General features: G+C 44.0%; 1 protein-coding gene across 1 annotated transcript in view; it reads right to left on the reverse strand.

The window, feature by feature from the left end:
- PATJ (PATJ crumbs cell polarity complex component) overlaps window positions 1-24,071 on the reverse strand; it is a 367,443-nt gene that overhangs the window by 40,255 nt on the left and 303,117 nt on the right. Inside the window, exon 36 of the mRNA XM_049774382.1 lies at window positions 9,885-9,968. Within this exon, the coding sequence (XP_049630339.1) occupies window positions 9,885-9,968 (84 nt within the window). The remainder of the gene's footprint in view (window positions 1-9,884; window positions 9,969-24,071) is intronic.

The following is a 24,071-nucleotide window of genomic DNA, read 5'->3' on the forward strand; positions in this document are numbered from 1 at the left end:
TGTTGTCAGAATTTTGATTTTTTTCTTTGTCCTGAAGCACTGCTCGGGAGACTCGAGGAGCAAACACAGAGACAATAGAGATGAGGGCTTGAAGGACTGGTCCACGCTATGAAGAGTGGTGAGTGCAGTTAGAGAAATAATTACACCGGGGGGCCAGAGAGATAGCATGGAGAATGCGGAAGATCAGTGGTTCGAATCCTGGCATTCCATATGGTCCCCTGAGCCTGCCAGGAGCGATTTCTGAGCATAGAGCCAGGAGTAACCCCTGAGTGCTGCTGGGAGTGACCCAAAAGCCAAAAAAAAAAAAAAAAGGTAGTGGAAAGGGAGAAATAATTACACCAACTATCATTACAATGTTAATGAGTGAGGGAAGTAGATTGCCTGTCTTGAATATAGGCAGGGGGCAGGGGATGAAGGAGATGGGGGCATTGATGGTGGGAAGGTTTGCACTGGTGAAGGGGGGGATTGTTCTTTCTTTCTTTCTTTTTTTTTTTATAACTGAAACCCAACTATAAACATGTTTGTAATCATGGTGCTTAAATAAAGATATTATTTAAAAAAAAAGCTGAGTATGTGCTACAGCCTGCCACACTCTTGCGGCCCTGGACAGCATATTTAAACTTTCTTTCCTGGATTTGACAGTCTCTCTCTCTCTCTTTTGTTTTATTTTTTGGTTTTGGGGGACCATACCAAACCTAACAGCTTACTGCTGTAGTGTTTTGGAGGACTGTAAGTGGTGCTGGGATTAGACCAGTAGCACACAAGGCAAGGCCTTACTCCTGTACGATTTCTCTAGGCCTTTACTCATTTAACGTAGTGTTTCTCAAAGTGGGGTGATAAAGTCTTTAGGGGGAGCAGTGGGTTGCTCTTGGGAGTAGTCAAGGTTGCAACTAGGGGACTTCTTCTGTTGGTTGGCTTAAAGAGACTTGATTTTCAGGTGGGTGTGGTTTTTCTTTCTTTCTTTTTTTTTTTCTGAGAGAAGGCAATACGCCCAATAAGATAGCCTCTGAGTTATTTCTCCAGCCCCTCCAGGAGTGACTTCTGAGCACAGAGCCAGGTGTAACCCCTGAACACCACTGGATGTGGCTCCAAAACAAATAAACAAAATCATATATATATATATTTTTGGGAGGGTCACACCCTGTAGTGTTCAGGGGTTACTCCTGGCTCTATGCTAGAAATTGCGCCTGGCAGGTTTGGGGGACCATATGGGATGCTGGGATTCGAACCACCGTCCTTCTGCATGCAAGGCAAACACCCTACCTACATGCTATCTCTCCAGCTCCTGAAAGCATATATTTTTAATTTAAAAAAGGTCTGAGGTCATACTGATGGTATTCACAAGCTACCCTTAGTTTTGTGCTTGGGGTTGTTCCTGGTGATGTCCGAAAATGAATTTTAGGGACTGTAGAGAAAACTCAATGGCTTAGTTCATGTATTACACGTGAGAGGCCAGATTCAATACCTGGGATGGCATGGTCTCTGAGCATTCTGGGAGCATACCTTGAGCACAGAATCAGGAGTAACCCCAAGTTACACCAGGTGTGGTATTACTGCTTCACTCTGCACCCTAAACTCTCCAGTTAATCTTTAATTTTGGATCCTGAAGAACTTGACTTGGAGAAATGCTTCCATTTATTGGCTCTGAGAAAGCAACTGTATACCATTCAAGCTAAAGTGTGACTTGTCATAGAAGAATTAAACATTAATAGAAATAAGGTAATATTATCTGCCTGGTGCTGGGCGAATGAAATGAATCATCCAATAGTGCATTTTTATTTGGGGAGGGGGTTACACCCGGCGGTACTCAGAGGTTACTCCTGGGTCTACATTCAGAAATCATTCCTGGCAGGCATGGGGGACCATATGGGATGCCGGGATTTAAACCACCATCCATCTTGGATAGGCTTCTGCTGCAGCAGCATTCAAGTCAAATGCCCTATCACTGTGCTATCTCTCCATCCCCTAGTAGTGCATTTTCTTCCAGGACTGATCCTTACATATTGGCTTGGCAAAAGCCAACAATGGGTATTTCACAGGGAGCAGAGAAGCTATGGGCAGGTAGGTTGGCCTCATAAGTCACAGTCTCGGGGACTCTAGACCTGCATGTACTATCAGCATTTGTGGAGGCAAAATCACGGAACAAAGAAGGAAACATTTTCCCTAGAAAATTCAGCTGTGCTGAATATTTTCCTGTGTTCCAATAGAGGGCACACAAGACCACTTTTGCTATTCAACTCTAAAAGTCACCACCAAGGGGAGAAGGTGGATTCTCGAAGCCTTCAAACTTCTTTTGGAAACACACTAGCAATCATCTCTTAAGAAAAATCACTGCCAGGGGCTGGAGAGATAGCATGGAGGTAAGGTGTTTGTTTACCTTTCATGCAAAAGGTCGGTGGTTCGAACCCCAGCATCCCATATGGTCTCCTGAGTCTACCAGGAGCGATTTCTAAGCATAGAGCCAGGAGTAACCCCTGAGTGCTGCCGGCTGTGACCCAAAAACCAAAAACCAAAAATCAAAAAAAAAAAAAAAAAAAAAGAAAGAAAAAGAAAAATCACTGCCGGCCGAAGAGATAGCATGGAGGCAGGGCATTTGCCTTGCATGCTGAAGGACAGTGGTTCAAATCCTGGCATCCCATATGGTTCACTGAGCATGCCTGGGGTGATTTCTGAGCATAGAGCCAGGAGTAAACCCTGAGCGCTGCCGGTTGTGACCCAAAAACCAAAAGAAAGAAAGAAAAGAAAGAAAAGAAAGAAAGAAAGAAAGAAAGAAAGAAAGAAAGAAAGAAAGAAAGAAAGAAAGAAAGAAAGAAAGAAAGAAAGATCACTGCCATCAAACTTTAAAAGTAATATCCCATCAAATGCCATCAAACATCAAAAAGTAATATTATTTACCATAAGTAGTTGACAATTCCAGCATCAAGATTATCTTCTTTTTATTTATTTATTTTTTGGTTTTTGGGTCACACCCGGCAGCGCTCAGGGGTTACTCCTGGCTCTATGCTCAGAAATCACTCCTGGCAGGGTTGGGGACTATATGGGTTGCCGGGATTTGAACCACTGACCTTCTGCATGCAAGCCAAATGCCTTACTTCCATGCTATCTCTCCAGCCCCCAAGATTATCTTCTAAGATTCAAAATGATGTCCAAATTCACTGTCTACATTTCTTTCTCTGCTTATCAAAAGACACCACTGAATGCATCAACTATTGTGAGAAAGAACACAATGGAGAGAAAACTGGAGCATGTATCTCTTTATGTGCTTTATTGAAGATTTACAGACATTATTTAGAGAAGCTCTTCTCAACCAGGAGCCATATGGCCCTGAAAGCCATGTGGTAAAAACCAAAGAAATGGGGTTTTTGGTATAGGAACAGAGAGCCACAAAAAACAAACAAACAAACAAAAAACAAACCTAGCCAGAAAGGGTCATGGTGGGGAAAACGTTGAGGAGTTTAGGGTTTTGTTTAGGGTTTTGATTTTGTTTTGGGGCCATACAGGGAGGCACTCAAGGGTTACAACTGGCTTTGTACTTAGAAATTGCCCCTGGGGGGCCGGGCGGTGGCGCTGGAGGTAAGCCTTGCCTGCGCTAACCTAGGACGGACCGCGGTTCGATCCCCCGGCGTCCCATATGGTCCCCCAAGAAGCCAGGAGCAACTTCTGAGCGCATAGCCAGGAGTAACCCCTGAGCCTCACAGGGTGTGGCCCAAAAACCAAAAAAAAAAAAAAAAAAAAAAAAAGAAATTGCCCCTGGAAGGCTCAAGAGACCATATGGGAATTGAACCACTGTCTCTTGGGTTGGCCATTTGCAAGGTGAATGCCCTACTACTGTGCTATCTCTCCAGTCAGGAGCACTCATTTATAACATAGATGGTAGAGGGGGAGAATGAAGTAGCAGTGTTTCATACTATTTGGGAAGAAGGTGGGTCAGAGCGAGAAAGTCAAGGAACTAAGGCACTTGCCTTGCATCTTTCCAACCTTGGTTTAGTCCCCATTAATGCATATGGTTCTCTAAAGCATCCCTATGGGTTGCTCTTGAGCACAGATCTAGGGATGCTTTGTGAGTCCCACTGTGTATGGGCCCCAAACAAGAACAAAAACAAGAAAATGGCAATAGGAAGCCCCACTTGTCAGTGGGAAAAAACATGCCTTTTGGATAAGTGAACAAAAACAAAACAATCAATCAAGGATGGTATAGCCTCATTATTTTATTCTTCAAGACTAGAAAGGGATTTTATTCTTTTTTTTTTTTTTTTTTTGTGGTTTTTGGGTCACACCCGGCAGTGCTCAGGGGTTATTCCTGGCTCCAGGCTCAGAAATTGCTCCTGGCAGGCACGGGAGGACCATATATGGGACGCCGGGATTCGAACCGATGACCTCCTGCATGAGAGGCAAACGCCTTACCTCCATGCTATCTCTCCGGCCCCAGGGATTTTATTCTTAAGTGGGGAAGAAGAGGAGAAATTGGCTAAGAAATGAGAGGCAGGGGGCCGGGCGGTGGCGCTGGAGGTAAGGTGCCTGCCTTGCCTGCGCTAGCCTAGGACGGACCGCGGTTCGATCCCCCGGCGTCCCATATGGTCCCCCAAGAAGCCAGGAGCAACTTCTGAGCGCATAGCCAGGAGTAACCCCTGAGCGTCACAGGGTGTGGCCCAAAAACCAAAAAATAAATAAATAAATAAATAAATGAGAGGCAGAAAAAAGATAGTCTGGATTAACCACAGAATTAGAAACTTTGCCATGCTAAAATCTTATTTGATCATTTCTTTGTAAGTAAAATTTGGCTTGTCCAAATAATACTATGATGGCAGGTCAGAAAGATCTGAAGGGTTAAGGTTGCATGCAACTGGTCCCAGTCTGATCCCAAGTATCTTATGGTTTCCCAAACTCTGCTTAAAGTGACCCTGAGCACAGAGCCAGATGTGGTCCAAATCCCTGCCCCTGGGTCCCCCAAACAACCAAAAACATACAATAAATAGGGAAGGCCAGCTGGCATAAGGTAAAGAACTCTGAAACAAAGAGGCATTCATTTTTGAAAAAACACTGATGTATAGTTGCTTTGCTTCATGGTCTCACATGTACTACCAAATGTGTTACTTGTCATTTTGAGGCCACCTGCAGACACAGCTGAGCTTGAATCAGTAAATAGTTGTACACAGAGGCTATGGGTACAGGTTTTAATGTGGATGGAGGATATAGCTGATCAGAGAGGAGGTAAGTGATTGATCCTAATCTAACTTCTTGGTTAGGGGACTCAGGTTATACCCAGCGATGCTCAGGGATTACTCCTGGTTCTGTACTTAGGGATCACCCTTGACAGTACTTGAGGGACCAGGTACAGTGCAGGATTCAAACTGGGGTTGGTCATGGGCAAGACAAGCAACTTCACCCCCGTGTTATTTCTTGGGCCCCAGCATCCAGCCCAAGTCAACCACATTATATGGTCTAGTAGTGAATTAGGTCTTGGGAGTGGAGGAAGGTGGGTGAAGAAGTGCCTGCCCTGGTGATGTAGGCCATCTAACAACAAGGGGTAAATATTTTGGCCAGGTGCAAAGACATGGCCTACTTATCTTTTATTAATTATTATTTTTTTAATCAACAGGGCTTATTCCTGCTCTGTGCCCAGGAATCACTCCTGGCAGGCTGGGGTAGGGGGTGGGGTTTGCAGAGGCTTGAACTCAGGTTGTCTGCATGCAAGGCAAACACCCTTCCTGCTGTACTATCACTCTGCCTCCCTACTTGACCTTTTAATGTTTGCATTATGCATGCTTGTATGTATGATTGTGTGCCTGTACTTTTTGTTTTTGGTGGTGGTGGTGGGGTAATAGGGATTGAATCCAGGATCCTAGGCAGAGGAGGCATGTAAGACATATCCTTATTCTTTTTTTTTTTTTTTTTTTTTTTTTTGGGCCACACCTTGTGAGGCTCAGGGGTTACTCCTGGCTCTGCGCTCAGAAGTTGCTCCTGGCTTCTTGGGGGACCATATGGGACGCCCGGGGATCGAACCGAGGTCCGTCCTAGGTTAGCGCAGGCAAGGCAGGCACCTTACCTCCAGCGCCACCTCCCGGCCCCCATATCCTTATTCTTTTTTTTTTGTGGTTTTTGGGTCACACCCGGCAGTGCTCAGGGGTTACTCCTGGCTCCATGCTCAGAAATTGCTCCTAGCAGGCACGGGGGACCATATGGGACGCTGGGATTCAAACCGATGACCTCTTGCATGAAAGGCAAACGCCTTACCTCCATGCTATCTCTCCAGCCCCCATATCCTTATTCTTACTGAACCTTTTAAATTCTCCTTCAGCTGGAAAATAATTTGCTTTCTTCAAGTTAACCTGGTCTTGTGTGCATGAATTTATTTCACTTCATGCAACAGAGCTGTTAGAGCTGAGGGTCTGGCCAATTCAAATACAGATAGTGAAAATAAATTTTATTGAGTTATAGCAGCTTTTATTAAATATATTTAGAGTAAAATAATCTACCCTATAAATGTATGTGGTTTTAAATCTGTGCAACCATTCCCACAATCAATTTCATGAATGTATTAGCTTGAGTTTCTAGTGAGGATTCTAGAATAATTTGTGGGTTCACAAATTATATAAAGAACATGTATGGATACATCTCTACTCTTTGTTATTGCTTTTTTGTTTTGTTTTGTTCTTGAGCCATACCTAGTTGTGTTCAGAGCTCACTTCTGGCTCTACACAAGGATGTCTCCTAGTAGTGCTAGGGGGACCATATGGGGTGCCAGGGATTTAATCTGGGTCAGCCTCAGGCAAGGCAAGTGACTTATATGCTGTTCTCTTTCACCAACTCATCACTACTCTTTTTCTTATTTTGTTTTTGTTTTTGTTTTTTTTAGTCACACTCAGTGATGCTTAAAGGTTACTCTTGGCTCTGTGCTCAGAAATCACTCCTGGCTTGAGGGACCATATGGGACACCTGGGAATGAACCCAGGTCCATCTTGGGTTGTCTATGTGCAAGGCAAATGCCTTGCTATCACTCCATCCTCATCATCACTACTCTTTAAAAATTCAAATTACTCATTTATTAAAGCCAATCAGAATACCAATTAATTGGAAAATCTAGGTAAATAATCCTCTCTCACCATGCAAAAAAAAAAAAAAAAAGTCAAGAAAACCCTCCCTATTCCTAACCACTGAAAAATGAAAATGGTGTTACTGGCTAAGGAAGTCTAACCAGTTCCCAGAGCGGCTGTGCTTATTTTTCTAACCTTGTACATTTTGTAGCTTAATGAATGTTCTGGGAATATGCCCTAATCCAGTGACGAAGCACAGCTAAGGCCTGCAGAGAAACCTTATAACTTGCCCAAAATTTAATTTGCAGTCTGCTTGGCCTCTTCTTAACTCTTTCTTTTCTTCATTGGCAGCCCTTCGTTCTGCCTCTGATTTCATCTTGGGAGGCAGAAGTGAACCACAGAGAGGCAAATTGAAACCCTGTGATGTCACTGCCTATGTGCTCCATTCAAGCTGCAAGGCAAGACGGGAGTAGGCCCTCCGTAAAATGGGAGCTGTACCATTAAACCTGCCATCGAAAGAGAGAAATATTGCCTAATGGTTTCATGCCAGCGAGAAAGCTCTTTATTTCCATCTACAGAATGCCTGGCATGGCTCTTCCCCTCATACATGCCCTGGTTCACATTCTGTCTGCCTTGGCATTTTTGGGAACAATCATAATGATTTTGCAGTATGAGGTTCCATTGGAAAGAGACAGGTTAAGCATTTCAATTCTTTTTTTTTTTTTTTTTTTTTTTTTTGTGGTTTTTGGGTCACACCCGGCAGTGCTCAGGGGTTATTCCTGGCTCCAGGCTCAGAAATTGCTCCTGGCAGGCACGGGAGGACCATATATGGGACGCCGGGATTCGAACCGATGACCTCCTGCATGAGAGGCAAACGCCTTACCTCCATGCTATCTCTCCGGCCCAGCATTTCAATTCTTAATAATACCATCTACCGTCTTAAGGGAAAAAAGTCAATATTCTCATCCACTCGAGAATCAAGGTGAAGATATGGACCTCAGTTTGATACATTTACTAGGAATAAAAAAAAAAAAACAAAAAACCAGGGGCCGGGCGGTGGCGCTAGAGGTAAGGTGCCTGTCTTGCCTGCGTTAGCCTAGGATGGACCTCGGTTTGATCCCCCGGCGTCCCATATGGTCCCCCAAGCCAGGAGCGACTTCTGAGCGCATGGCCAGGAGTAACCCCTGAGCGTCACCGGGTGTAGCCCAAAAACAAAAACAAAAAAAAACAAAAAACTGGACAGCTGCAAGAAGGTCTTTAAAATACCTGGGGTGAGCATTTATGCTCCTTCATGTCTAAATGTGTTTCTAAGGGGGGATTTAGCGAGGCACAGTAAAGAAGCAAGAATGGTATTGCTAGAGACTGGAGAGATGGCACAGTGGTGGGGCATTTGCCTTGCATGCCGCCGGCCTGGGACTAACCTGGATTCGATTCATGGCATTCCCTTGTTTTGTTTTTTTTTTTTTGTTCAGGTCCCTGGAACCTGCCAGGAGCGATTTCTGAGTGCAGAACAAGGGTGACCCCTGAGCACCACCAGGTGTGGCCCCCAAAACCAAAGTAAGTAAATAAATAAATGTTAAAAAAAAAAAAGAATAATGGCATTGGTAGATTATAAAGCTTCATGTGATATCAAGATCATAAACTATTTTTCTTTTGCCTATTTGTACTTCTTTTGGGTCATATGCAGCATTACTCAGGGCTTACTCCTGAATCTGCACTCAGGGATTGCTTCTAGTGGGCTCTAAGGATATTATGGGATGCTAGGGATTGAACTTGGGTCTGCAGTGTGCCAGGCAAACACCCAACCCTCTGTATTACTCACTCTGGTTCCCATCACTTCTCATCTCTCTCTCTCTCTCTCTCTCTCTCTCTCTCTCTCTCTCTCTCTCTCTCTCTCTCTCTCTCTCTCTTTCTCTCTCTCTCATTATTTTGGGCTACATCATTTCTCATTTCTCTCTCTCCCTCATTATTTTGGGCCACACCTGGCAGTGCTCAGGGGTTACTCTTGGCTTTGCGCTCAGAAATCACTCCTGCCAGGCTTGGGGGACATATGGGATGACAGAGATAGAACCCAGGTTGGTCCTGGGTTGGATGCATGCAAGGTAAATCACTGTGCTATCACTCCAGCCTCTCCATCATTTCTCTCTCTCTCTCTCTCTCTCTCTCTCTCTCTCTCTCTCTCTCTCTCTCTCCTCTCTCTCCTCTGTCTGTCTGTCTGTCTGTCTGTCTCTCTGTTTTTGGGCCATACCTGGTGACACTTAGGGATTACTCCTGGCTCTGTGGTCAGAAATCGCTTTTGTCTTGGGGAATCATATGGGATGCCAAGGGATAGAACCGCAGTCTGGGGGCTGGGCAGTGGCGCTAAAGGTAAGGTGCCTGCCTTGCCTGCGCTAGCCTTGGACGGACCGCGGTTCGATCCCCCGGTGTCCCATATGGTCCCCCAAGCCAGGAGCAACTTCTGAGCACATAGCCAGGAGTAACCCCTGAGCGTTACCGGGTGTGGCCCAAAAACCAAAAAAAAAAAAAAAAAAAAAAAAAAGAACCGCAGTCTGTCCTAGGTTATTGTGTGCAAGACAAATGTCCTACCGCTTGCACCACCACTCTGGCCCATCATTTCTGTTTTAATGAAAAAGTTTTTAGAGATTTAAATGGATAACTATTATGATTCTAATGAGTTATGTAATAAACTTTAAAAATAAGAAAAGAAAAAAGAGCCAGGTATATGTTATATTTAATAGGAGAGAAATGAAAATAGAACTGAACAGGAAACAGTGAATAGGTAAATGAACTCTTGAACCAAAGTCAATAAAAAAACGCCAGTGAAATAAAATAAAATTCGTGATCACGCACCTCTAATATCTGGTCACCAGCCCAAAGTCTTCCATCTCTGGCGGCTGCTCCTTCTTCATAGACTTCGTGTATAACAATAGCATCCTAAAATAAAAGCAGAAACAAAAACCAAATTCTTATTAACTTCCTGCCACTACAAATGCCTCCTTCAGCAAACCATAAACCTCCTGGTATCAGTCTGTGCCTTTTTTATATGCCAAACATTTTGTATATTTTTTTGACCTAAAGACAAGCCACTACAATGACCATGGATTCAGGGCGTACAGACATTTCTCCTGTGTTACTGTGAGCCCTGCAGAGTGTAGAGGGAAGGGATGTGAGGTGCCATGACACTGATCATCTATTTTGAGACATGGCTCCTAGAATTTACTGGAGGCCAGGGTTGGTTATTTATGTGTGACCTGGCAGAGGAGGTCTTTGAAGCATCATTACTTGGGTGATGACAGAAAAGGAGTAAGTGACAGGAAATGGGCCTGGAGAGCAGAGAATGGAGTTGGAGAAAAAAATTCAAGGACCCAAGGTAATATAATCTGGGTGAACTCAGCCTTCTTAGCTGTAAAATAAGCTTTGGTTAAATAAGAGTCTTGTATTAGTAAATTAAAGAGATAAATTGCATCTTTTCAAAGGAATGACTACCCCTCCTTTTGTTTTTGTTTTTGTTTTTGGGTCACACTCGGAAGCGCTCAGGGGTTAGTCCTGGCTCTATGCTTAGAAATTGCTCCTGGCAGGTTTGGGGGACCATATGGGATGCTAGGATTTGAATCACCGTCCTTCTGCATGCAAGGCAAATGCCTTGCTTCCATGCTGTCTCTCCAGCCCCCTGACTTCACATTTTTATCATTATAGATATAACACATATCAGTCTGAAGGATGGAACCATAATATTGTAAGATGTGTTAAAGCAGAAAGAAACTATTCCCCATACTACAAGGCCCTTCCAGACCAATTCTCCAGATACAATCATTGCCTTTTTTTTAGTTTTAGTTTTTGGGTCACACCTGGCAGCGCTCAGGAATTACTCTTGGCTCTATGCTCAGAAATCACTCCTGGCAGGCTCAGGGGACCATATGGGATGTCAGGATTCGAACTACCTTCCTTCTGCAAGCAAGGCAAATGCCCTACCTTCATGCTATCTCTTCAGCCCCCAGATACAATCATTGTCACATTCTATGTCAAAATGACTCAGTAGAGCAGTAGCTAGTACAGGAGGGAAGGAAGGCACTTGCTATGTAAGTGGCTGATGCCAAGTAGATCCCCCCCCCCCACATCACCGGGGGTCATTCCTGAGCAAAGAGTACTGCTGGGGGGAAGTACTACACCTCCAAAGAATGAAATAAAATAATTCAAGTGAGAGGATGGAGCTATAGCACAGTGGATAGGGAATTTGCCTTGCACTTGGCCAACCCAGAACTGACCTGGGTTCAATCCCAGAATCCCATATGGTCCTCTGAGCCTGCCAGGAGCAATTTCTGAGTGCAGGACCAGGAGTAACCAGAGTGCTGTCAGGTGTGCTCCCCCTACAACAATATCAACAACAACAAAACTCCAAAAAACAACCCAATTATTCAAGTGAGTTTACTCAGGCCCTTGACTTCCCTTTCTCCTCCTGTTCAGGTGAATCCCTTTGTCTTATTAACTTTGGGGAGATGATAGTTAAAACAATCAGAAGTCCCTCATTTGCTCTGTTTTTTGTTTGTTTGTTTTGTTTTGCGTCATACCCTCCAATACTCAGGAGTCATTACTCATAGCTCTGCACTCACGGGTCATTCCTGCTGTTGTTCAGGGGACCATATGGGATGCTGGGAATTGAACCCAAGTTGGCCACATGCAAAGCAAATGCCCTATCCTTAGTGGTATTGCTTTGGTCCCCTCACTATGGGTTTTATTGAGTGGAAGGTCCTGAAAGAATTAGGTGGAGTAGAATATATTCCTTTTCTTGGGAGAGGAAAAAGAGACAAGAATCAAATTTGTGTGTCCCCAAGAAGCAGAGGAAATTTGAAGCCCCACTCCCCATCTTCCCATTCATGTGGGAGAAGTCAGAAGGCACATGTCTAGCTAGGAGACATCCTGGGTCCCCAGCACAGGGCCCAGAAGCCTGAGGCCCAGAAGAACTTGAGGTTTTGGAGGGACCATGCCAGCTTAATGGGGGTTTGAGGGCCATCATGATGACAAGCATGTCTGGGGACTTTGGGAAAAGTTTCCAAGAATTCATGGGCCACCAAAATGAGTGAGAAGTCTCCAGCAATATGAATCCCTAGAATTTAAATTAAATGGATAGGAAGTGAAGAAATGAAACATTTCTTGCAAAAATGCAACAAAAAGGGCTGAAAAATGTCCAAGTCAAAGTGATTCTTGAAAACAACCAAACGGGGCCAGAGTGATAGAAAAGTGGGTAGGGCACTTGCCTTGCACGAGCTCAATTTGAGTTCAGTCACATATGGCATTCCATATAGCCCCTTGAGCATTCCAGGAAGGCTTCCTGAGCAAAGCTAGGAGTAGCCCCTGAGCATCACTGTGTGTGATTTAAAAAAGAGACAACAGGGCCCAGAGAGATAGCACAGTGGCGTTTGCCTTGCAAGCAGCCGATCCAGGACCAAAGGTGGTTGGTTCGAATCCCGGTGTCCCATATGCCCCCCCCCCCCCCCCCCCCCCGTGCCTGCCAGGAGCTATTTCTGAGCATGGAGCCAGGAGTAACCCCTGAGCACCACCCGGTGTGACCCAAAAACCAAAACCAAAAAAAAAAAAAAAAAAAGAAAAGAGACAACAAACAAACAAAAAACACAACCAATAAACCCCAAGCACAGATTCTAGATAGAGAAGGGAAAATAGGAAAGTAAGGTCTGTGTGGAAGGTTGGAGTGACAATTGCCTTATGTGAAGCTGACCTGGGTTCAATCCTCAACAGTTCCTTGAGTCCCCCAAGCACTGCCAGGAGTGAATACAGAACCAGGAGTGAGCCTTGAGCACTGTCAAGTATGGCTTCTCCCAAAACAAAGCAAAACAAAATACAAAATCAAGCAGTTTCTGGCACAGATTTTAGGATAGAGAAGGAATAAAGGAAAATAAGATGCCTGAGGTGTGTGTGGGGGTGTGTGGAAATGGGAGAGTGATAGGTCAGCAAGGAGGGTGCTTGCCTTGCATGCCACCAACCTAGGTTCAATTCTTGGCATCCCATGCTTGCCCCAGCTCTTCCAGGAGTGATCCCTGAGGGCAGAGTCAGGAGTATGCCCTGAGCATTGCTGAGTGTGGCCCCAAACACAACAAATATTTAAAAAATCTTAAAACATTTTTTTTCAGGCACACTTTGTAGTGCTCAGGGTTTTTTTTAGTCCTGGCTCTGCATTCAGAAATTTCACCTGGTGGGGGAGCAGGGAACCATATAGGTGCCAAGGTTTGAACCTGAGTTGGACATGTGCAATGCTAGTGCCTTCCTTACCAATTGTACTATATCTCTCTGACCCCAAAAGAAAAACCATCTTCTTTTTATGTGTGGTTTTTGGGTCCCACCTGGCAGCAGTGCTCAGGGGTTACTCCGGGCTCTACGCTCAGAAATCACTCCTGGCAGGCCAGGGGACCATATGGGATGCCAGGATTTGAACCACCTTCTATCCTGGATCGACTGCTTGCAAGGCAAATGTCCTACCGCTGTGCTATCTCTCAGAAAAATTATCTTAATGCTTTTATGTATGTGCTAAATTTACCACAAAGGGGACCAGAGCTATGGTTGGTGTATGCAAGGCAAGTTCTCTGCCCACTGGACCAACAGCTTTAATCATGAATCTTACTGTATGAAAAACTCCCCCATTTACTGATTTATTTTGGGGTCCTATTCAGTCATGCTCAGGAGTTTTTTCTGGCTCTATGTTTGCTCCTGCTGGTGCTGTAGAAAGAAGAAGGGGGTTGCCTTCATGCCTGCTGAGCCCTCTCTTGGCTCTCCCCTCCTGTACTTTTTTTTTGGTTTCTGGGTCATACCCGGCAGTGCTCAGGGGTTACTCCTTGGGGGACTATATGGGATGATGGGATCGAACCCAAGCTTGTCCTGGGTCAGCTGCATGCAAGGCAAATGCCCTACTGCTGCGTTATTGCTCTGGCTCCACCCCTCCCATACTTCTTGAACACTGCAGTGATATCTCCAAGGTTATCAGTGAAAATATAAGAAAACACAAGACACTGGAGAGGTTAACAACAAGAATATTTCTTAGCCCTTGCGCCCTGAGTTTTCCCAAAGGCTGTGTTCTGTACACTTGCATTAACTGGGGTGAAAGAGGGGAGAGGTGGAAACCGCATTGAAATGAGAAATGAGGGTTGATGTGAATTGAAAAAGAAAAATGAATTGGTTTTTTTTTTTTTTTCCCCAAACATATAGCTCATAGAGTAAGACAGAATTGTAAAAAAATAAAGAAAACTAAAAATCTGGATCAGGCTATTTCAGGTCTCTCTTTGACAAGATGACACGAAACATTTTACCTCTTCAAAACAACTCATTGTTTCTATGAAACAATAGGACATTGTGTAAATTTTATTTTAAATAAAAACTTTGGAAATGACTAGACATTATAACCTTCTCCTTTAATGCTTACAATTTCTTTTTTTTTTTTCTTTTTTTTTTGGGTTTTGGGCCATACCCGGCAGTGCTCAGGGGTTACTCCTGGCTCTATACTCAGAAATCGCTCCTGGCAGGCTCAGGGGACCATATGGGATGCTGGGAATTGAACCCTGGTCTGTCCCAGGTTGGTCACATGCAAGGCAAATGCCCTACTGCTGTGTTATCTCTCCGGGCCAACTCTGAATATTTATTTAGTTATTTTGGGTTTTGGGTCACACCTGGCAGTGTTCAGGGGTTACTCCTGGCTCTATGCTCAAAAATTGCTCCTGGCAGGCTCGGGGGACCATATGGGATGCCGGGATTTGAACCACCATCATTCTGCATGTAAGGCAAATGCCCTACTTCCACGCTATCTCTCCAGCCCCTCCACCACAAAATCTTGGGGCCCAAAGTTGATTATTTCCTCAAGTGTAAAAAAAAAGGACGAATCATGGAAGTGAAAATGAAAGACTTTGGTCATATTAAATGGAAAGTTGGTCTAAGGGCCTCCCTCTAGTTAGTCCCTGTGTAGGATTAGGTCTAGATCATACAAGGCGTCAAATGATGCCCATCCCTACCCCATAGTCTCTGTACAGAGTTCAACTCTTCCCTCCCTCACTCCCTCTTTCCTTCCATGTTTTGTTTTCACCTGTAGGAATGGAGAGAAAATAAACCAATTTCTCTCAAAAGCCTAAACCTGAGAATCATTTACAGGTGACCAAGACACCACATAATTAAAACCCAGTTCTCCTTGGTAGTTGTCATTTGTACTGGATGAACAGAAGCTTCAATAAGATGGAATGCTTGCTTCCTGGGTCAAGACTGACAGTCTTCCCCTGCCATCCTAGATGGCTCATGTGAGCTGCCTGCTCTAGTGCCAAAGAAGTAGTTGATCAATGAGTTGGAAGACCTCTCAAATATTAGGTTTCCTCTAGTCACAAGCCTCTGGCATGATTTCAGAGGCAAATAAAACCAAGTTAAAGATTTCATCTCAAAAAAAAATTCATCTCACCAGCCTATGTCTGAAACATATCATGAAGATTCCTTTGTTTCATAATTAGGGATAGTTTTTTACAAAAAGAAACTAGAAATTTAGGAAGAAGCATATATTTCATAAATCTATCATTGTTTAAGAGGCCATCTTAGGGACTGGAGTGATAGAACAGAGGGTAAGATACTGTGCTTTTGCATGCAGCCTACCTGAGTTCCATCCCTGGCATCCCTTATGGTTCCCTGAGTACTGCCAGGAGTATTTTTATGTGCAGAGCAGGAGTAATCCCTGAACATAGCCAGTGTGAACCCCAAAACAAACAAGCAAACAAACAAACAGAAAAAGAGGCCATCCTAATATCTCCATTTCTCAAGGAAGAAACATTTCTTTTCAAGCTTAGATAAAGGAGGTATATGGTTTTAGACTCTGAAAGTTTTCAGCCAAACACTTTCCCTCACTGGACATCAGCAACATTAAGCGTCCTGGGTTTGGAGGCTCTTTCCTACTATAGTTGGGAAGCAGTAGGGACACCAAATACTTAAAAGTCGCATCTTCTGTTAGTTGCTACCTCTGTATTACACAGAACTGTACTTGAACTTGCTAATTTCCAGAATGAAATTTTCTTGAAATCTCATCCCTAATAAAGCCAATCAATCCTTCAATTCAGGCCACTACTCCATCTCCTCCTCTTACTAGACCTCTCACTGGATCACAAAAAGTTGTTCCTGATCTACTCCTGCACTCCCCTTCAGTGGAACCTTCTGAATGGGGACAGCTTCTGATTCCTCTCCATAGTTAGTGCCAAACCCAGAGTGGGCTCTCATGAGTGTTTGCTAAAGGATAAACTTGGTGAGAACAGTGGTTGTCAACTACTGGGCCATGGTTCAGTGAGAAGGCTGAAAAACATTAGGTCCACGGCCTTGATTAGAACTGCTGGTCTACGGGCCTACATGCAGGAAAGGTGCCATAATCCAGAAAAAGTCTGGTGGGGTCATTAATTTACTCAATCAGGATAGAAATGGCAAAAGGATTAGTAAATTTAACCACATGTCCCTCTGCACCCCTCATGGGTAGTAAATGCGATCCCCCTAAAGATACCCATGACATTCTTCAAAGAAGTGGACCAGGCACTTTTGAAATTTATTTGGAACAATAAACACCCTCGAATAGCTAAAGCAATCATTGGGAAAAAGAATATGGGAGGAATTACTTTCCCCAACTTTAAACTTTACTACAAAGCAATAGTTATCAAAACAGCATGGTATTGGAATAAAGACAGGCCCTCAGATCAGTGGAATAAGCTTGAATACTCAGAGAATGTTCCCCAGACATACAATCATCTAATTTTTGATAAAGGAGCAAAAAATCCTAAATGGAACAAAGAAAGCCTCTTCAACAAGTGGTGTTGGCAAAACTGGGTAGCCACTTGCAAAAAATTGAACTTAGACCCCCAGCTAACATCATGTACAAAGGTAAAATCCAAATGGATTAAAGACCTCGATATCAGCCCCCAAACCATAAGATATATAGAACAATACGTAGGTAAAACACTCCAGGACATTGAGGCTAAAGGCATCTTCAAGGAAGAAACTGCACTCTCCAAGCAAGTGAAAGCAGAAATTAACAGATGGGAATATATTAAGCTGAGAAGCTTCTGCACCTCAAAGGAAATAGTGCCCAAGATACAAGAGCCACCCACTGAGTGGGAGAAACTATTCACCCAATACCCATCAGATAAGGGGCTAATCTCCAAAATATATAAGGCACTGACAGAACTTTACAAGAAAAAAACATCTAATCCCATCAAAAAATGGGGAGAAGAAATGAACAGACACTTTGACAAAGAAGAAATACAGATGGCCAAAAGACACATGAAAAAGTGCTCCACATCACTAATCATCAGGGAGATGCAAATCAAAACAACGATGAGATACCACCTCACACCCCAGAGAATGGCACACATCACAAAGAATGAGAATAAACAGTGTTGGCGGGGATGTGGGGAGAAAGGAACTCTTATCCACTGCTGGTGGGAATGCCGTCTAGTTCAACCTTTATGGAAAGCGATATGGAGATTCCTCCAAAAACTGGAAATCGAGCTCCCATACGATCCAGCTATACCACTCCTAGGAATATACCCTAGGAACACAAAAATACAATACAAAAACCCCTTCATTACACCTATATTCATTGCAGCTCTATTTACCATAGCAAGACTCTGGAAACAACCAAGATGCCCTTCAACAGACGAATGGCTAAAGAAACTGTGGTACATATACACAATGGAATATTATGCAGCTGTCAGGAGAGATGAAGTCATGAAATTTTCCTATACATGGATGTACACGGAATCTATTATGCTGAGTGAAATAAGTCAGAGAGAGAGAGAAAAACGCAGAATGGTCTCACACATTTATGGGTTTTAAGAAAAATGAAAGACATTCTTGCAATAATAACTTTCAGACACAAAAGAGAAAAGAGCTGGAAGTTCCAGCTCACCTCAGGAAGCTCATCACAAAGAGTGATGAGTTTAGTTGGATAAATAACTACATTTTGAACTGTCCTAATAATGAGAATGTATGAGGGAAATTGAGAACCTGTTTAGAGTACAGGCGGGGGTCGGGTGGGGAGGAGGGAGACTTGGGACATTGGTGATGGGAATGTTGCACTGGTGATGGGTGGTGTTAAAAAAAAAAAAAGAAAAAGTATAAAAGATGCACTACAATTTAGGATTGAAAAAAAAAAAAAAAAGAAATTAAGTAGTGGGCCTGGAGAGATAGCACAGCAGCGTTTGCCTTGCAAGCAGCCGATCCAGGACCAAAGGTGGTTGGTTTGAATCCCAGTGTCCCATATGGTCCCCCGTGCCTGCTAGGAGCTATTTCTGAGCAGACAACCAGGAGTAACCCCTGAGCACCGCTGGGTGTGACCCAAAAAAAAACAAAAACAAAAAAAAATTAAGTAGTGACTTTTTCTTTTCTTTTGTTTTAATAAACACAACATTATTTATTTATTTATTTATTTATTTATTTATTTATTATTTGGTTTTTGGGTCAGACCCTGCAATACTCAGGGGTCACTCCTGGCTCCAGGCTCAGACATTGCTCCTGGCAGGCTCGGGGGACCATATGGGATGCCAAGATTTGAACCACTGACCTTCTGCATGCAAGGCAAATGCCTTACCTCCATGCTATATCTCTGCCCCTCCCCTTTCTTATGTCACACCCAGTGGCACTCAGAGATTACTTCTGGTTCTGCACTCGGAAATCACTCCTGGCAGGTTCAGGTGACCATATGAAATGCGGGGCATCAAACCCTGGTTGGCCATGTGCAAGGCAAATGCCCAACCCACTGTACTATTGCTCCAGCCCCCAGTAGTGACTTTTGATAGAAATGTAAAGATTAAGTGATCTCTTTTATGAGGATCAGTAATACCCTCTATGTGTATTTGTGTGTTTTAAAGCTATGACCAATATAAAGTATCTTACAACTCAAAATCAGGGTCTGCAAATGCCTGCAACTATTTATAAGTAACTAAAATGTGAAATGAAAATCACACCAATAAAACAGCTAATATAAGAGCTGCTGCAAATATATAAATGTTTCACATTTGAAGGCTCTGAAAAGCTTTTCTTCTCAAACTCAAAAGAGAAACTATTTCATATTTACTTTACATGGACTTTGCTTGCCAAGCATGGTTTAACAAAAAGTTGATACTCATCAATATGAATATAATTTCTCATACTGAAATATAGATTTATTTTAAGGAAATGGGATAATATTTGCATTGTAGTTTATAAGTCCCCATGGTTCCATCTGGTCCTTATTTATCTAAATTTTACTCAGCTTGCACAATATTTTTACATAGTCATATTTCTGAAGATCAGAAATGCCCAAATCTGGCAATTCAAAGGTACCATTCATTAACATTCTTTCAGTGTGATTCATGTACCTTTTTGTAAACTCGGCTTTGATTTTAAAACAGAACTAAGGTAATAAGATGTTTTGTATAAAAATATATGACTTAAGCAATAATGATAAAAGGAGCTTAGTTCTGAGGAATGATACGGCAAAGCAAATCACACATCTCATGAAATAGACTGTGCAAAGTTCACTTGGAGGGGAACGGTGAAATCAAACATTTAATCAAATGTAAAAGAGCAGGCCCGGAGAGATAGCACAGCAGCATTTGCCTGGCAAGCGGCTGATCTAGGACCAAAGGTGGTTGGTTCAAATCCCCGTGTCCCATATGGTCCTCCGTGCCTGCCAGGAGCTATTTCTGAGCAGACAGCCAGGAGTAACCCCTGAACAACGCCGGTGTGGCCCAAAAAACAAACCAAAAAAAATGTAAAATAGCATTTTATACTTTAAAAAAACATGGCGACTCAATGGGTGGCGCTACTCCACTTAAACTGTCAAAAGCATTAACAGATAAACAGAAGTCGGCAACACGGTAAAGGGTCAAATGAGATGAATTAAGAACCAGATGGATGGTTAAGTTTTTGAAAAGGCCAGATTTTTGGGGGTGTGTTGGGTCCATATCTAATTTTATTTGGGGTTACCTCAGGGTTCATTCCTGAATGTGCTCAGCAGACCAGGAGGTGCCAAGAATAGAACCAAGAGCATGTGAAAGGCATGTGCTCAGTTCATTGAACTATTTTCCAGCCCCATGACTATTTTAACCAGAAGGCTCAGTTACTTGATCAGGTCCTTCCATTAAAGTTCTAGGTCTGAGGCCCTGGAACCTGCGTCATTATTCTGCGCTGCTCTCAGTCCAGAACCTGTAACATTACTGTGCGCTGTTCTCAGCTGGGCTGAATGAGACACAATGCTGACAACCCGGACCTAAGGCAATGGTCTCAAGGGGAAAGAAAATGCTTCAAGGAAGTTCCTTAAGAAACTCCTAGGGCCCAGAGAGATAGCACAGCAGCATTTGCCTTGCAAGCAGCCAATCCAGGACCAAAGGTGGTTGGTTGGAATCCTGGTGTCCCATTTGGTCCCCCGTGCCTGCCAGGAGCTATTTCTGAGCAGACAACCAGGAGTAACCCCTGAGCAACACCAGGTGTGGCCCCCCCCCAAAAAAAAAAACCAAAAAAAAAAAAAGAAAAAAAAGAAAAAGAAATTCCCCTTTTTACCTGGAAATTGAGCTCCCATATGATCCAGCTATACCATTCCTAGGGATATACCCTAGGAACATAAAAATATAATACACCTATATTCCTCACACCTATATTCATTGCAGTGCTATTTACAAAAGCCAGACTCTGGAAACAACTAAGATGCCCTTCAACAGATGAATGGCTAAAGAAACTGTGGTACATATATACATATTATGCAGCCATCAGGAGAGATGAAGTCATGAAATTTTCCTATACATGGATGTACATGGAATCTATTACGCTGAGTGAAATAAGTCAGAGGGAGAGAGATAGACACAGAATAGTCTCACTCATCTATGGATTTTAAGAAAAATAAAAGACATTTGTGCAATAATCCTCAGAGACAAAGAAAGAAGGGCTGGAAGGTCAAGCTCACAACATGAAGCTCACCACAAAGAGTGGTGATTGCAGTTAGAGAAATAGCTACACTGAGAACTATCATAACAACGAATGAATGAGGGAAGTGGAAAGCCTGTCTACAGTATAGGTGAGGGTGGGCGTGGGGTGGGGAGGAGAGAGAAGGGACATTGGTGGTGAGAATATTGCACCAGTGAAGGGGGGTGTTCTTTACATGACTGAAACCCAACTACAATCCTGTTTGTAATCAAGGTGCTTAAATAAAGATATTAAAAAAAAAAAAAGAAACTCCCCTTTTCTTTCCACCAATACTCTGGGATCAAAGATTTATTTCCGGGCCCGGAGAGATAGCACAGCGGCGTTTGCCTTGCAAGCAGCCGATCAGGACCAAAGGTGGTTGGTTCGAATCCCGGTGTCCCATATGGTCCCCCGTGCCTGCCAGAAGGTACTTCTGAGCAGACAGCCAGGAGTAATCCCTGAGCGCCGCCGGGTGTGACCCAAAAAACAAAAAAAACAAAAACAAAAACAAAAACAAAAAAAAAAAGATTTATTTCCTAAGTGTTTCTTTCTCTTCTCCAGAAACTCCAAAGCTATAGGAGATAGCTTTGGAAAAAAATAACTCCAGACTCATCCCATCTGGTCCCCTGAGTACCACCAGGAGTAACTCCTGAACATTGCTGGGGGTGGCCCCCAAGCAAATAAAGCAAAGGCACTAGACAACATGCAGGAGATCAACTTCATTTGCTTTACTGACTGTGGTACCCCCAAGGCAATGTGCGAATACTAACCCCACTGGATAGCCTGAAGGATGTGGGTGCCTAAGAACAGTGCTTGAGGGACATTCATGGGTTCAAGTACCTCACAATTTTTCTATCCTATCCACTTACAGTGAGAAATAACTTCTTTTTTTTTTTTGGTTTTTGGGCCACACCCGGTAACGCTCAGGGGTTACTCCTGGCTATGCGCTCAGAAGTTGCTCCTGGCTTGGGGGACCATATGGGACACCGGGGGATCGAACCGCGGTCCGTCCAAGGCTAGCGCAGGCAAGGCAGGCACCTTACCTTTAGCGCCACCGCCGGGCCCCTGAGAAATAACTTCTTTTTTTTTTTTTTTGGTTTTTGGGCCACACCCTGTGACGCTCAGGGGTTACTCCTGGCTATGCGCTCAGAAGTTGCTCCTGGCTTCTTGGGGGACCATATGGGACGCCGGGGGATCGAACCGCGGTCCGTCCTAGGCTAGCGCAGGCAAGGCAGGCACCTTACCTCCAGCGCCACCGCCCGGCCCAGAAATAACTTCTTTATGGCCTCACAATATACTATGTTTGCTTACAAAGGCACCAGTTTATATCAAACATATAACAAATAACCAATATCCATAATCCAAGGTTTATTCTTGCTCTCCTTTTTGTCTACTTCCTAAAGAAAGACTTTACTAATTTTATCTTCTTCTCTCCGTCCCTCCCTCCCTCCCTCCCTCCCTCCCTCCCTCCCTCCCTCCCTCCCTTCCTTCCTTCCTTCCTTCCTTCCTTCCTTCCTTCCTTCCTTCCTTCCTTCCTTCCTTCCTTCCTTCCTTCCTTCTTTTCCTCCCTCCCTCCACCCCTTCCTCCCTCTCTTCTTCCTTTTTTTTCCTTTCCCACAAGACGTGATCCTCAGGGGTTACTCCTGGCTCCACACTTAGGAATCACTCCTGGCAGTGCTTGGGGAACCAGGTGGGATGCTGGGGATCAAACCAGGTTGCCCCTTACTATACTCTTTCCAGATTCTTTGGCTTCATTTTAATTTGGACACCTAGCACACATCTGCCACCTGCCCCAAAAGTCACATTCACTTTAAGAAGATTTGTCTGGAAGTGCTCACAAGATCCCACCACAGAGGCAGAAATTTCCTTCAGGGAAGGCCTCGAGCCTTCACCATAATCTCAGTAGTTGGAACGTCCCTGCCAGTGACTGGCAGTGAACACTTGGGGTCACCAAGGTATCTGTCACCTGTGCTCTCAGGAACCATATATCTTGGCTCCAGGGAAAGTATTTATAGCAGATAGGATAGATGTGGTGTCAGGATCCAACAGACTTTCTTCCTCAGAAGAAGGTGGAAATCTCTGCGGGAGAGGCAGCTCAGAGCACTAGAGCTGAAATGGCAGAGTCAGAGATGTTATGGAGTACTTTTTTCCCTCCACCAGAGCTGAGAGGAGGCTGATAATGAGAAATAATCGTGTGTGTGTGTGTGTGTGTGTGTGTGTGTGTGTGTGAGTGTGTGTGTGTGTGTGTTTGTGTTGAGCTCTATGCCTCACATATACAAAACAAATGTTCTGCCTCTTAGCCCCACCTGTGGCCCTGCAAAGATACGGAGTGTCAACATTACCTGTGATTTTCTTCTTTCCTTTTTTTTTTTTTTTGGCCACATCTGATGGCATTCAGGGGTTGCTCCTGGCTCGGGGGGATCATATGGGATGCCAGGGATCAAACTCTCTCATCTGTTCTGGGTCAGCCGCATGCAAGGCAAATACCACTGTGCTGCCACTCCAGCCTCTGTGATTCCTTCTGATCAAATAAAACTATGGTCATGGGCCAGAGCAATAGTGCAGTGGGTAATGGGCTTCCTTGAACATGGCCAACTTGAATTCCATTCCTGCAATGCCATATGGTCCCCTGAGCCTACAAGGAGTGATCCTTGAGCGTAGAGCCAAGAACAAGCCCTGAATATTGCCGGCATGACCCAAAAAAACTAAAACTAAAACAACAACAAAACTATATTTATGCATAGCAGTCCATAGCCAGTAGAATTCCTATGAATAATGCAGGTCATAAATGATCCTGGAGTCTAAGGAAGTCAGTACAATCCTCGAACAGAGTGGAAGGAGAGTAAAACCCTTCGTAGCCCAACGGCAGCTCCAGGCAGGTTCAAGAGGAGGTGCCAGGCCATACTGGTTAAATCCGTGACTGAAACAGTCATCTTGCTGTCAGACTCAGGCGGGAACAATGACTTTCATCTTTGAAGAAGCTTTCAGCCTTTCAGTCTCTTGTAATGCAGCCCCCTGCCGCCCTGGGCCATTCATTTGTTAGCTGGGCTGATGCTATCTGTCTGACGCTGGATGAGGTAC

This window comes from Suncus etruscus, chromosome 6 (assembly GCF_024139225.1).
Source record: "Suncus etruscus isolate mSunEtr1 chromosome 6, mSunEtr1.pri.cur, whole genome shotgun sequence".
Classification (NCBI taxonomy): domain Eukaryota; kingdom Metazoa; phylum Chordata; class Mammalia; order Eulipotyphla; family Soricidae; genus Suncus; species Suncus etruscus.